General features: G+C 50.9%; 4 protein-coding genes across 4 annotated transcripts; 1 reads left to right on the forward strand and 3 right to left on the reverse strand.

Moving 5' to 3' along the window:
- Positions 1-4173: 4173 nt before the first annotated feature.
- P884DRAFT_298446 (carbohydrate esterase family 3 protein) lies at positions 4174-4985 on the forward strand (the record flags this gene model as incomplete). The annotated part of the gene is made up of 3 exons (XM_069444608.1): positions 4174-4314; positions 4403-4585; positions 4722-4985. 3 exons carry the CDS (start codon positions 4174-4176, stop codon positions 4983-4985), a joined length of 588 nt encoding a protein of 195 aa, XP_069298650.1.
- Positions 4933-7062, reverse strand: P884DRAFT_290967 (pyridine nucleotide-disulfide oxidoreductase-domain-containing protein). Its single transcript, XM_069444082.1, has 5 exons — positions 6727-7062; positions 6386-6623; positions 5258-6226; positions 5012-5187; positions 4933-4940 (listed from the first exon to the last, which is right to left on the reverse strand). The coding sequence occupies exons 1-3, from the start codon at positions 7020-7022 to the stop codon at positions 5384-5386; spliced, it is 1377 nt and encodes a 458-aa protein (XP_069298651.1). The 5' UTR covers positions 7023-7062; the 3' UTR covers positions 4933-4940; positions 5012-5187; positions 5258-5383.
- Positions 7063-8026: 964 nt separating this feature from the next.
- On the reverse strand, positions 8027-8509 carry P884DRAFT_257606 (uncharacterized protein). The gene has a single exon (XM_069441159.1). The coding sequence runs from the start codon at positions 8364-8366 to the stop codon at positions 8079-8081; it is 288 nt and encodes a 95-aa protein (XP_069298652.1). The 5' UTR covers positions 8367-8509; the 3' UTR covers positions 8027-8078.
- A 1220-nt stretch (positions 8510-9729) lies between these two features.
- P884DRAFT_257607 (uncharacterized protein) lies at positions 9730-11266 on the reverse strand. Its single transcript, XM_069441160.1, has one exon. The coding sequence runs from the start codon at positions 11115-11117 to the stop codon at positions 9834-9836; it is 1284 nt and encodes a 427-aa protein (XP_069298653.1). The 5' UTR covers positions 11118-11266; the 3' UTR covers positions 9730-9833.
- Between the last annotated feature and the right edge of the window lie 1630 nt (positions 11267-12896).

Here is a 12896-nt window from a genome sequence, read left to right on the forward strand (position 1 = left end):
AACTCTAGTGTTGTTGTGAACCCTTTGGCTTCACCGAATCCCTCAGACGACTTGCACCTTTGTCCCACACCACTCACCTTCGTCTGAACCCTTTCAGAAGAAGTCTGAGTTGGGTTCGTCACACTAATTAACGTATCTATCTACTTATCGTAATACGACCTTAAGGTCTACCATCTTCCTAGGAGGCTTAACTTCGTACTAGATACCTTAAGTAGATTAAGCGTGCTAAGGGACCCTAAACCATCTAAACACTCTAATAGACTAGCTATACTTGATGATATATAGTTTGCCTTTACTAAGGCACGGATAGATCCTAACCTTAAGGCGAAGTTCGTTAGTAGCTATAAAACTGATACTAAATACGCCTATATCATTAAGGAGCTTAAGACCAAGTATATAGATAGAACTATCGATAATAAGGGTATTACTATCTTTTCGCGCTATAGGCTACCGTTCGTCTTAATCGACGAGCTCCTCTACTATATTTGCCTAGACGGTACTCGCGTATTATACGTACTAGCAAGCCTTATATAATATATCCTTAGCCTAGCCTATGATAAGAAGTATTACTTTAGAATTAATAAGATAATATATAACTTGTATAATATCGCGATCGATAGAAAAACCAGGTAAGTAAAGGACTATATAAAACATTATCCTATTTGTCAAGTTAATACTATAGATTATAACCTTCCTATAGGCGACTACTAGCCAATCTGTCTATCGGATACGCTACTAATATAGGTAATTACTATCGACTTTATAGTAACGCTACTATTAGTTATATTAGCTAGAACGCTATAGTACTTAGATAGGTATAACAAATTTGATTCGATAATAATAGTATCCTATAAGTTATCTAAACGAACGCTCCTTATACTAGGCTACTCTAGCTATACTACTATAAACTAGGGCTATATACTAATATAACAATTACTCCTATCTGACTAGGGAGTACTAATAGCCGTTATATCTAACCGCGATTGTAAATTTACTTCCGAACTATAGACAGGTATATAGAAGGTACTAGGTACAAAGCTATTAATAATAACCGCGTACTACCTATAGGGAGACAGTCTTACGGAGCAAAAGAACCAGACTATAGAAATCGCTCTATACTTCTTCATATACGAGAAACTAGATAACGATTAGACTACTATACTTCCATAGCTTTAGTAGCATTTAAACAGCTCCTACGCCATATCTATCGGCGTGTCGCTATACGAGCTACTATACGGTTTTAAACCTATAGGACCGTTAGAAGCGCTAACTACACCGTTATCAAATACGGCGTAAGATATCCCGGTCCTACGCGAATATCTATACTAGGATACCTAGATAGCAATAGATTTTATAGCAGCTCGAGCTAAACATAGGTATAATGCTAGCTATCGTGATATCGAGTTCAAGCTAGGCGACCAAGTATATTTACGCCTATACCGCGGTTACCATCTACTAAGGCGACCACTATATAAACTGTCCTAATAATATATAGGCCTATTTAAGATCGTTAAACGCGTTAGCCGTCTAGTATACTACTTATAATTACTATCTAATATAGATATATACCTAGTGATATCTATAGCCTATTTATCGCCTATACCTCCTAGAACCGACCTATATAACTATACTATACCCCTTACTAGCCCTATTAAAGATAGCTATACCAATAGTAGGCTAGAATCTAATACAAGTATCTTATCAAGTAGAAAGGACTTAGCTACAAATATAACATCTAGAAAACTAACTTCTAGCTATACTATACATATAAGATAGTAAACAAATACTAGGCTCGTCAAGGAGGGCAACCAACCACCTTAAAGACTCGCCTAGAGGCAGGTATAGCTAGAAAAGCTATATCAAAGACTTGCCTAGAGGTAGGCACGGCTAGAAAAGCCATATCAAAGACTCGCCCAAAGGCGGGCGCGGCTAGAAAAGCCGTATCGAAGACTCGCCTAGAGGCGGGCGCGGGTAGAAAAGCCGCGTCAAAGACTCGCCTAGAGGTAGGCGCGGCTAGAAAACGCCTACGTAGAACGAGTACGGACCAGAACGATATACAAGATACCATAGTAGTAGTATAATACTACTATTTATAACGGGGATATTTACGTGGAAAGAAAGCTCAAATTAGGAGCTATTTGGAGCCTATAGTGCGGGCACTACGTTTTCTTTTCTAGGCAGGGGACTTGATATAGTACGTGTCCGTGGACACGTCTATCATGTAAGGTTAGATTAGTAAGCCCTGTGGATACCTGCAAACGGTGGGCTCTTTGTGCCTATCTTCTTCTTATATAGAACCACAGGGCCAGCAAACGTTGATAGAGGACATCGATCTTTGAACCATTTTAACTACTACAACCAGACCTCCATCAACCCTGCTTACTAAGGTACAGTCCATACATAGGTACCTAATTACTAGGGAGGATAGGAAGAGAGGGTCCGTTTTGGTAGGCAAGACTGAGTCACGCAGGGGAAAGATCCGAGAAAGGTTTCATCGTAGCATACTCTGTAGATCGATGATCCAGGCCATGGGTTCCCGATACCCGGATCCTGGATAGAAGTGGTTTCACGGGGATGAAAAGTGTTTACAGTTCCTACGTCCTCTGTTTCGGTTGGGCTTTCAAGAGCGCTAATTAAGGAAAGGACGTTCTTCAAGACAACCCCATACTGCCCGAGCAAAACATGTGAAATCGACTTCAGCAGCCGAACCTATTCCCAGCTATTTGCTGGATCATCATCCAATGATATCGTTGAGAAAGCAGGTCGCCCGTAGGAGTCTGCTTACCAGCCTGAACTTTCCGCTGACTCATGCTGAAGGTAGGAGGCCGTATTGACGAGATTCATTTCGCTGATAGCTATGATAACGTTAACTATTTAATCACAGATGAGAGTACCTACCTTCATGAGCAAAAATAACAAGCACACCTCAGGGTTGATTAAACAGAATTCAGCGTCGATTATTAGATATTGGTATATTAGTGAGACTACTGTTTGCCAAGGCATTTGTTACGAATGTATAATTAGAAAGCAGTCATGGTACACTGGACTCGAGAGTGATCTGATGTAAGTTAGCTGCAGGGTCACGAACCCTGCTCTAGCTTCCCTACATGAGCGGATAAGAGGGTTTCTGATAGAAGAACGCTCCGTAATTAATTAGTGAATATTGAAGAGAGAAATATTGGGTTGGGTTTTGAGCCAAGAGCGAATCGGAAAACTTATGGTGAGTTCACAATGCATCTGCGAAAGAGCTTTGGGTCAATAGCTAATTAATAATTAATTCAGGTAATTACTCGGTCTTTGAGGGTATTATTGCATAATTAATTAAATCAGTTGACTGTGTACCTAACCTGTCATGCAATGACAACTGCACAGCACATGATTCAATACCTAGACAGTCAACAAATGCAAAGCAATGAGAGACTGGTAATTAATTAAGGAGAACATGATAAAAAAAGAAACAAGCCCTCTTTTTGGTTCTTGGTCTACAATTTTAACGTCAATCTTTGAAAATAGCCACAGACAACCAGAGCATAGCAGCGAGAGATGCAACCAGAGCGACGGAGAGCAGGGCAGGCCTCAGAATAATTAGGGTAGGTATCGGTGTTGTCGTAACATGGTTGGTACTGCGTTGCCCTTGCCAACAAATACCTATTGGAGCGCTTGCCAGTCAACTTAGCCGGCGGCTGCCGTTGCAAGCCCGGGCGTGCCGAGTAACCCCCGATTATCATTAGAGGAGCATTCTTGTGAGGAATACTTGTAACTGCGGAGTGTATCCGTACAGGAGACGCATTCACGATATGTACGTACTTGCGTAGGCCGTTGACCCTACTGGCGCGCCTAACTAAGGCATGCTGCCAGGCTTCTTCGATAACCTCAAAAAAAGAAGTTAAGCCGGACTTGATTAGGCTTTCCACAAGGGTAGATAATCATACCAGGACGCTGACTCGCTGGTGCTCTGTCCTCCGCCTGATGCGGCGCCTAGGTATTAAATAATCTGACACCGTGGACGGACCAGGACTGCCTTTTCGATGCTGAAGGCGAAAAGATATAATGACGACGATGCCGCTCCACGTGCCGCGCCGCCAGACGCAATCCTCTGTTCCCTCTTGTTTCTTTCTCTCCCTCCTCTTCCGGGGCGATCGAATTGAGAGGGCCTGTGAGCTCTTGATAACCATGCACCTCCTCGCTCTCGGATTCGTCACCGGCCTTGCGGCCACAGTGCTGCTTGGCGACTCCATAAACGCGATCGCCTGCTGGAGGCCGCTGGTGTGGGAGCAGATCGCGGCGGCCGGGCTGGCGGGCGACGTCGATCTGGTCGGGACCATGAGCGACCTCGACGGCCGCTGCTCGCGCCCCTCGGGCTTCGACCGGGACCACGAAGGCCACTCGGGCTTGCTGGCAGGCCTACGACATTGCCCGGAACAACATCGCCGGCTGGGTCCGGAGCGCCCGGCCGGACGTGGTCCAGTTCATGCTCGGCACCAACGACGTCAACGTCGGCAAGCGTGACGTCCAGTCCGTCCTCGATTCGTACACCATCATGCTCGACGCCATGCGTGACGCGAATCCCAACGTCAAGGTCATTGTGAGTTCTGTCTCTCCCTATATGCTCGCACTTACTTACTCTCTCTCTCTCTTTCTCTCTCTCTCTTTCTCTCTCTCTCTCTGTGAACTTGCTGACCCCAACCCCCAACCTCCTCCACAATCTCCGGATTCTCCAGATCGACAAGCTGATCCCGACACGCTGGAGCGACGCGACCATCGAGGCCATCAACAGCGCCATGCCCGGCTGGGCGGCGACGCACTCGACTGCGCAGTCGCCCGTCGAGGTGGCCGACTGCTCGCGCGCCGCCGGCTTCACCAATGACATGCTGCAGGCCGACGGCGTCCACCCCAACGAGCTGGGTGACCGCTTCGTCGCCGAGCAGGCCGGGCCGAAGCTGATCCAGTTCATCAGCGACGCTCGTGCTCGTGTCCGGCACTAATAGTAGCTGAAGAAATAATTACCTACGTATGTCCCAAGTCAATCATACGAAGTAATAGTGTGGTCGGGACCGACATCCATCGTTATGCATTCTCGCAAAGCTCCTTGATATGAGGTCCCAAAAGGGGTTAAGTCGGAGAGAGGGTCACCAATATCCCTTGATAGTATACGGAGCGCGAAACAGTGATACTGTTGAGAACCTACTTTATCATATATCAGTGCTTCGCCAAAGATAAATCCTGTTTGACAAATGAAGGTCATTGGCCGACGTACAGGATCGAATATCCAGAAATTGGCAGCGTACAGTACAATATACTCACATCTTACACGCCTGCTATGATGACCAGTATTAGCACATACATCGGATATTACAGTACTGCGCCGGCCCCTTCGGAGCTTTCATAGCTTTCCCCTCCTCCACCAGTAACCCCTCTTCGTCGCATCGACCCAAGCCGGCAGCATTCTCTCCACGTACTGGAGGGATTCCAACACCCCGGCCGTCTCCCGCTCCCTGCTCGCCGCTGCGCTTCCCCATCCGGGGAACGCGCTCCCGGCTCCAAACAGCCCTATGACCTTGTCGGACCGCTCCCGGTAGGGCCCGAACGACCCGGTCTCGGGATCAAAGGCCAGCTTCGTCCACTGGGCCACCCCGGGCCTCAGCTCGGGCAGACGCGCCCTTCGGAAGCCGGAACACTCGACCGCGTAGTCCACCCCGCCGGCCCGCAGCAGCCCCTCCCTCAGCACCGCCTCGGCCCGCTCCTGCGAGGCAGGCAGAACGACCCGTTCGATGAACCTCCCGGCCTCCGATTGCCGCCGCCCATCGCCGCCGCCGCCGCTGCCGTCGTCGGCGCCCAGTACGGCGCGTGCAAACTCGGCCACCTCGCCGCTCTGCGGCAGCAGCGCACCGTCAGGCCACGGTTCCGGCCCCGGAGCGAACCAGCGGACGCGCAGCCGGGGGTAGGAGGAGGCGGCGAGGCAGAAGAGGTTTTTCAGCACGACGGCGGCGGCGTAGCCGTGGCCGAGGACGGCGACGGTGCGGTCCCGGTCGCGCGGCAGCAGCCTGGCCAGCCGGGTCGGGGACAGGCACGTCTCCAGGCCCAGGCGGGAGACGGGCGCGGGGAGGGGCATCGCGCGCGGGAGCGTGCCGGTGCACAGGACCACCAGGGGCGCGTGGTACTCCTCCTGGTGGGGGACGTGGCCTATGTCGTGGTTGGGCTGGACGGCTACTCTCCACTGTCGGGTCTGCAGAGGCGGGAAACAAAAAGGGAAGCAAAGCGAGGCGAATGGTTAGGAATCTTGAGGAGCTCGCATGTTATTTTTTTTTTTTTTTTTTTTGGGGGGGGGGGGGGGGGGGGGGGGGGGGGGAGGAGGGATTTTGGTGGGGTCGAAAAGAGGACTCACTGATGAGTTGCGGCCTGCTTCTGTGACGGTGCCAAGGACCGGCTTGACGCTGGGGTGCCGGATGAGGCCGTCCGAGAGAAGCTGGAGCATGTCGGCGGCATGACTGAGCGAGCAGGTCATGTTGGGGTCGAGGGCCTGCAGTCGTGTGACGGCGTTGGGTCGCGGGACCGCGTCAGCGATACCCCGGAATATTGGAAGGGCGGTCGCATATTCAAGAAAGTTGCCGGCCGGAGAGAAGCTGGGGGGGCGGTTTCGCTGTCAGTGCCAACACCCTCACAACTGCGATCCAACATGATTATCTAATTAACTTCCCATGCCAAACAGGAATGCGGAAAACGCACCTGGGCACTTCCCGGTAGAGCTGGCCGATGCTGCCGCCGTCAAACGACTTGTCTACCCACACTACATTGCCTCTCGGATATTTGTCGACCAGATTGCCAACGGCGGCGATGCCGGCGGGCCCGGCGCCGACAACGATGGCATCGGCCCTGTTCTGGGTCGCTTGAGCGCTGTTCTTCCTCCGGGCGGCGAGCCAAAAGAGAGAGCCGGGTCGAAGAAACTGCTGGCTAGCTGGACTGGACAATGGGACACAGCCGGTGCGGAGGCACCCCCGAAATCGCCCTGTAAGTGACTGCATTCAAGCCCAGGCCATTGAGTGATGCCGAAAACCGAAGGTTGAGCAGGCTCCTAATTAATAAGTACAGATTAATACGAAATACTCAGAGAATCCGTGGCCGAGGTTTCTCTCCGTAGTGGCCTGAGTTTGGTGGGTTCTTGTTTCCTATTGGTGCATTTTTGCGTCTGTGCCGAATGCCTCCCAAACCCATAGCAGGTAGGAACCATTCGACCAGCTCGTGCCTCTCTCACCTTCCTAGTCCTAGGTAACTACCGAACTACCTAGGTACCGTGGAATTTCAATGCTTAAGAAGTTCGCTCGTAAAAAATGAACCACCCGCAACTTGCTCGTGGCTTTCATCCCTCAGCTACGCAGCATCGCCCTCGCGCTGCGAGAGACAAGGTACACCCGCTTTAGCTGCTAATAATAAACCTTCTTCACTACCTGCTGTCCAATAGTCTAATAGACTTCTAATGGTAACTGATTTGATAAACCATTTTCCGAGAGGAAGCTTAAGCAGCAAGGGGAACATCAAAGAAGCAAGCACGCAGCATGCCTGCCATAGGATGGTACTGTGCAACTTATTAATACCTGCCAAGTTTGCAAAGGCATCAGTTAGCGCAGTTGGCCAATCACTAACGCGCAACCCGCTGAATCCTCTCCGGTGGCAAGTGGCCACTCAGATGCTGCCACACAATGTCGGGCGAAAAAAAAAGAGTCAACCAAGAGGCCGGGGCAAGAAGAGGCACAGTGGCCGCGAGAGCTATGTGCTGTTCCAATACGATGGCACCAAGTTGAACGAGAGTCATCGGGTTCCAAGGCCGAGCCGGACTAATTACCTTATATAAGGTACCTGACTTAGGTATATCTATAGAATCAACTATGGCTTTAAAGATGGTTCCTGATTGTCGAGCCTTGGTGAGCAAAGTGGATTCTTTCTGTCCGAACTCTCGAAATAATTAGGTTCAAGATCAGAGAAATACTCCACTTTTCTCTTCTAATTACGTTGGACAGACATGGGCAGCGGACTGTCCAGGCCTCCTTCACCGGGCCCTAAATCATCGACACCGGCGGGTGCTATGCACCGTCCACCCGAGCCGGCCTCACCATGCGACAAGAATAATGAGACACCACTCCCAGACCCCTTGACTCCGGGGGAAGCTCGGCCGAGGGCATACGGACTTCCCACACCGCCGCCATCAGGGAACCCACGACAGACAGAACCCCCTGACAAACAAGAGCAAACTCCCGTCGTATCCAGGCCAGCAACACCGCCGACGTCCCCCATCCACCCGCCGTCCCCAACACCGTCCCAGACTCTCCTCGGCACGCCGACCCCAGCGGCATCATTCTCATCATCATCATCCACTTCGACCCGTCCTCGAGAACGGGAACGACAGAGGGTCCCAACCGGCTTCGAGAAGTTCTGCTCCAACTGCCACCGCCCCGTCTCGAGACCCCGAAAACACGGGAGAGCGCCACACCCACTACCACCACCACCACCACCACCACCGACACGACCGCGACTCCCATCGCCCCTCCCGTGCGGCCACCGCCTCTGCAGGCGCTGCACCCGCGCCTCCCTGCTGGCCTCGCTCTTCTCCACCTCGGACCCGTCCTCCTCCTCCTCCTCCTCCTCCTCCTTCTTTGCACCAGCCACCTGCCCCGCCCCGGCCCCGGCCGCACCCCCGGCCTCGACTTCCGGGCCGTGCGGGGCGCCCCTCCCGCTCGCGGCGCTCGGCGAGGCCGCCACCCCGGCCGAGTTCCTCGCGTACCGCGCCAAGCTGCGCGAGCGCCGCGCCCCCGCCGCCGACCGCCTCTACTGCCACGACCGGGACGGCTGCGGCGTCTTCCTCCTGTCCCGGCGGCCCGGAGACCAGTCCGAGTCCGGGTCCGGATCGGGAGCCGGATCCGTGGGTGGTAGTAGCAGTAGTAGGAGTACTAGTAAGGGGGGGACGTGGGCGTGGGCGCCGGGGGCGGCGGACGGCGGATGGGGGCGGGCACCGCCGGGGGGCCCCGGCCGGACGGCGCTGCTGTGTCCGCTGTGCGGGCGGCGGACCTGCAAACTGTGCGGGGGCAGGTCGCATTTCGGGCCTGGGGCGTGCCGTAGTGCCAATAGTGGTGGTGGTGGTGGTGGTATAGTTGGAGGAGAGGGAAAGGAGCTTAGTACTGGTGAGTTTGTCCCATGGGAAAAAGAACAAATGTTTTCTCTCTCCCTTCTTCGTTTTGATTCTCCCGTTGCTGGTGAATTGGCTCGTGATTAACTATTAATGATCACCTCTGCGCCAAAGTGAGGGGCTACGACTGCTAGTTGATTAGAGCGACAGCAGGGAACAAGAGTCGGGCTTGTGCATCGTGATGCTGACAGCTTGAAATATTAGGGGATACAACCGATAGAGGTACGGCAGCAAAAAGGAGGCGGGGGAGGGCGGGCTTGGGGACCAAGCGACGAAGGAGGAGTGGGCAAGTGGATAGGAAAGAGGCGTGCTGTTCACAAGACTTCGAAGGCATGCCGACGGGTTAGCCGACCAGTGTAGAGATAATACTGATTGTATTTGTGCGTGCGGAAATTTGAATACAACCGTTCTCAGGTGGTCCGGTTCGGCGACCAGACACAGTTTGGTGTAATTATTAATAATAACTGGGCAAGATATGCAATGATGCGTACCTGCGAGAGAGATTGGATACAGTAATTATCCGGTCATTAAGACAGAGCAATTATTATATTCCTGAATCTTGGACCTGGATCGTTTCTAGTTTCACGGGTTAACGTTATTTACCATGCCGTTGAGAGAAGTCGAGTGGCGCGCTACCATTATTATTCCCCCCTTTTTACTCGCGAAGAACCTCGTAGTCAGGGAGGTTCCAGCCCTTAACGTTCTCGCGGATACCGAAAACTTCCGCAATGTTGATCCTGAAAAAGGAAACAAGTCCCATGAGACAGTTCCAGAGCTCGACGCCGAACGCGGACCCCGACAGGAGCCACTGACCGTCGGCCCTCTCGAGGATGCCCTCCTGCATGCGGTCCACGAGTGGCCGGAGCGTCTCTTCGTAGCGCTTCAGTGCGGCCTCCAGACCGTCCGGCTCCCCATTCCCGCTAGCGCTCACAGAATGCCTCCCAATCTCGCCAGCCAGGATGTAAGCGCCCACCATGGCGCAGGTGGTGCCCATGCCGGAGAGCACGGTCGGGCAGTGGGCGGCGTCCCCGACCAGCGCGACGTGGCCGGAAGACCAGCGCGGCACCTTGACCAGGCCGATCCGCTCGCAGTAAAAGTCCTCTGCGGCCCGCATGCCCTCGATGATGTCGTCCGTTATCCACCCTGCGCCTCTGAATATGTCGGCCATGGCTTCCTTCTCCTGCTCCACGTCGCCCCTCGGTACGCTCTGCAGCCGGTCCGGGTCGGTCTTGGACGTGAGCATCACCTGAACCTTGTCGGGGCTGTGCCTCCTCGTCATGAACCCGCGCCGTCCGGGGGCCATGTAGGTCGTCGCCAGGCACTCCTCCCCTTTCTGCATGGGCAGAGGCATGGTGAAGTAGGCGATATGGAAGCCCGGGATCCGTTGCATTCCGTCCGCGGGCCCGATCCCGAGCATCATCCTCCGGGTTCGCGACCACTGGCCGTCGGCGCCGACGAGGAGGTCGAAGCTGCCTCTCTGGCCGTTCTCGAACCGGACCTCGACGGAGCCGTTCTTGTTCTGCTCGAAGGTCTCGACGGCCGTCCCGAAGACGTACCGGGGCGGATTCTCGCATCCTCGCGCGGCGTCGTAGAGGAGGCGGCACAGGTCGCCCCTCATGATCTCGAACTCGGAAGTCAGGCTCTGCTTGCCGCTGCCCGACTTGTTGGCCGGGAAGTAGGCCCGCCGTCTGCCCGACTTGTCGACCACCTGCATGCCCTGTTCAGGGGCTGCCCTGGCCCGGAAGGCCTCCTCGAGGCCCATCTTTTTGAGGACTTGGATGCCGGGGCCGCGCAGGTCGAGTTGCAGTCCCGTGGCGCGCAGGTGCGGAAACCGCTCGACGACGGTGACGATGTGCCCTTGCTTGGCCAGCCAGAAGGCAAGGGCGTTGCCAGCGATGCCGCCACCACTAATGAGTACTCGGAGTACGGTCGGAGACATGATTCAACCGAACCAATTCGTAGTCGTGGCGGCCGTGTCGAATCCGTAGTGATTAAGGTCGAGCGGTAGGTTAACTTGGGGTAATTAATTAGTTTGGCAAGTTAGCCAGGTTAATTATCGGTACAGTCGATGAAGTTAAGAGGAAGGATAAACAATTTAATTAAAAAATAGTAAAAAAAAATTCCCAGGCTGAAACTCGCGTTTGGATACTCACGACATGCGAATTCTAAACCAAGTACATTGTTAGGAAAGAAACGGCAGCGAACTAACTGATATATATATATATATATATATCATAGGGTGGCTAGGCATTGCTTGGGACCACTACCCGGTGGTTAGTTACTGACTAATTAGTTCAGGACTACCACCTGTCTCCCGATAGGTGGGGCCAAAACCCCCGGACATGCCAATATAGCCAGACAGGTACGCGTCCAAATCCGTATCCAATTTTACCAGCCAACTCCCTATACTCGAAGACACAACCACTGCCATAAGCCTAGTTAAACCTACTCTCCTATATATGATGCCTCTGACTGACCAAATCTAGGAACCGGCTAGTATACGGGCCGCTAAATGGCTCCTTGCCGCTTAAGCTCGCCACCGAACCAGCCGTTTACCCTATAGAAAGTAACCTAGTATTCGGCACGCGGCTTAGCTATTTAAGACTAGAAAGACCTAGGTTGGCCGGCACTTGAAGTCTTTGAAGGATACTAGACTTCTAGTCACTAGTAGTAACGTAGTTAGAAGACCTTGGTCGCTTTGAAACGACGAAGATTCTGCCCTCGAAGGATATATATATTAGCTTATCGAATCTGGTTCTCTCGCTGCCAAAGATCTTCTCTAGGATGCTACTAACCGTTTATGGGCACGTCGTGATCTTCCCTGCCCTCCTGTCAATAAGCACTAGTGGTCGTATTAGAAATAGGATTATCTATAGTTTTAGCTAATATTCTTTAAACTAGTCGAAGTAAACTAACTCTTAGCTAAGTAGTAGGTAGAAGAACTAGAGATATTCTTTAATAAGCTTAAGGATATTATCGAAAGCTTTAAGATTATTATATCTAGCTATTAGAACGTAGATAAGACTAGATATATACTTATACTATTAAATAGGTGGTTTAAGATCTTGATAGTTAAAATAGATAAGAAGAAGAAGGTTAGTATCTTCCTCTTTTCTAAGTATTAGTTTAGAATAAGTGTTAGTTTAGAATACTAACTATAATATTTTATTAGCTAGAGATTCTAGACCTTTATAACTAAGAGTCGATAAATATAATTAGCGTTAGAAATACTATTAATAATACTATCCTAGTATTCTATATCTTTAAATAGTAGCTATTAGAAGATTAGGATATCGAAGGTCTTAATAAGGAGATATAATTCTATAAGTTAGAAATAGTATTTAATAATACTAAGATTATAATAGATTAGATACAATATTTTAATAAATACTCCTTTACTATCTATACTAAGTTCTAGTAATATAGTATAAGCTTCGAGGAATAGTTTAGTTATAATTATTATAATTATAGTCCTACTCTTAGTATATACTTTATTAACCTAGATAATATTACCTCTAAAGATTCGGTCTATATATCTATATCATTAGAAGAATATATATACCGACTACTTATCCTAGATAACTTTATAAGATATTATAACCTTAAACTTTATAAATACTACCTCTTATTTAATATTATTATTATCTTCCTCCCTCCCTATTTAATATACTTTATCTAACTAATAGATATAAGAGTCTTTCGCTATCTTAAGGAAGTA

This window comes from Thermothelomyces heterothallicus (assembly GCF_042370625.1).
Source record: "Thermothelomyces heterothallicus CBS 202.75 unplaced genomic scaffold P884_scaffold_7, whole genome shotgun sequence".
Classification (NCBI taxonomy): domain Eukaryota; kingdom Fungi; phylum Ascomycota; class Sordariomycetes; order Sordariales; family Chaetomiaceae; genus Thermothelomyces; species Thermothelomyces heterothallicus.

Coding starts and splice junctions, on each gene's coding strand:
- P884DRAFT_290967 (XM_069444082.1), bottom strand. CDS start 7,022: ATGCAGTCACTTACAGGGCGATTTCGGGGGTGCCTCCGCACCGGCTGT. Junction 6,624..6,726: donor CTCTACCGGGAAGTGCCCAG/GTGCGTTTTCCG, acceptor CCGCCCCCCCAG/CTTCTCTCCGGCCGGCAACT. Junction 6,227..6,385: donor AAGCAGGCCGCAACTCATCA/GTGAGTCCTCTT, acceptor CCGCCTCTGCAG/ACCCGACAGTGGAGAGTAGC.
- P884DRAFT_257606 (XM_069441159.1), bottom strand. CDS start 8,366: ATGATGATGATGAGAATGATGCCGCTGGGGTCGGCGTGCCGAGGAGAG.
- P884DRAFT_257607 (XM_069441160.1), bottom strand. CDS start 11,117: ATGTCTCCGACCGTACTCCGAGTACTCATTAGTGGTGGCGGCATCGCT.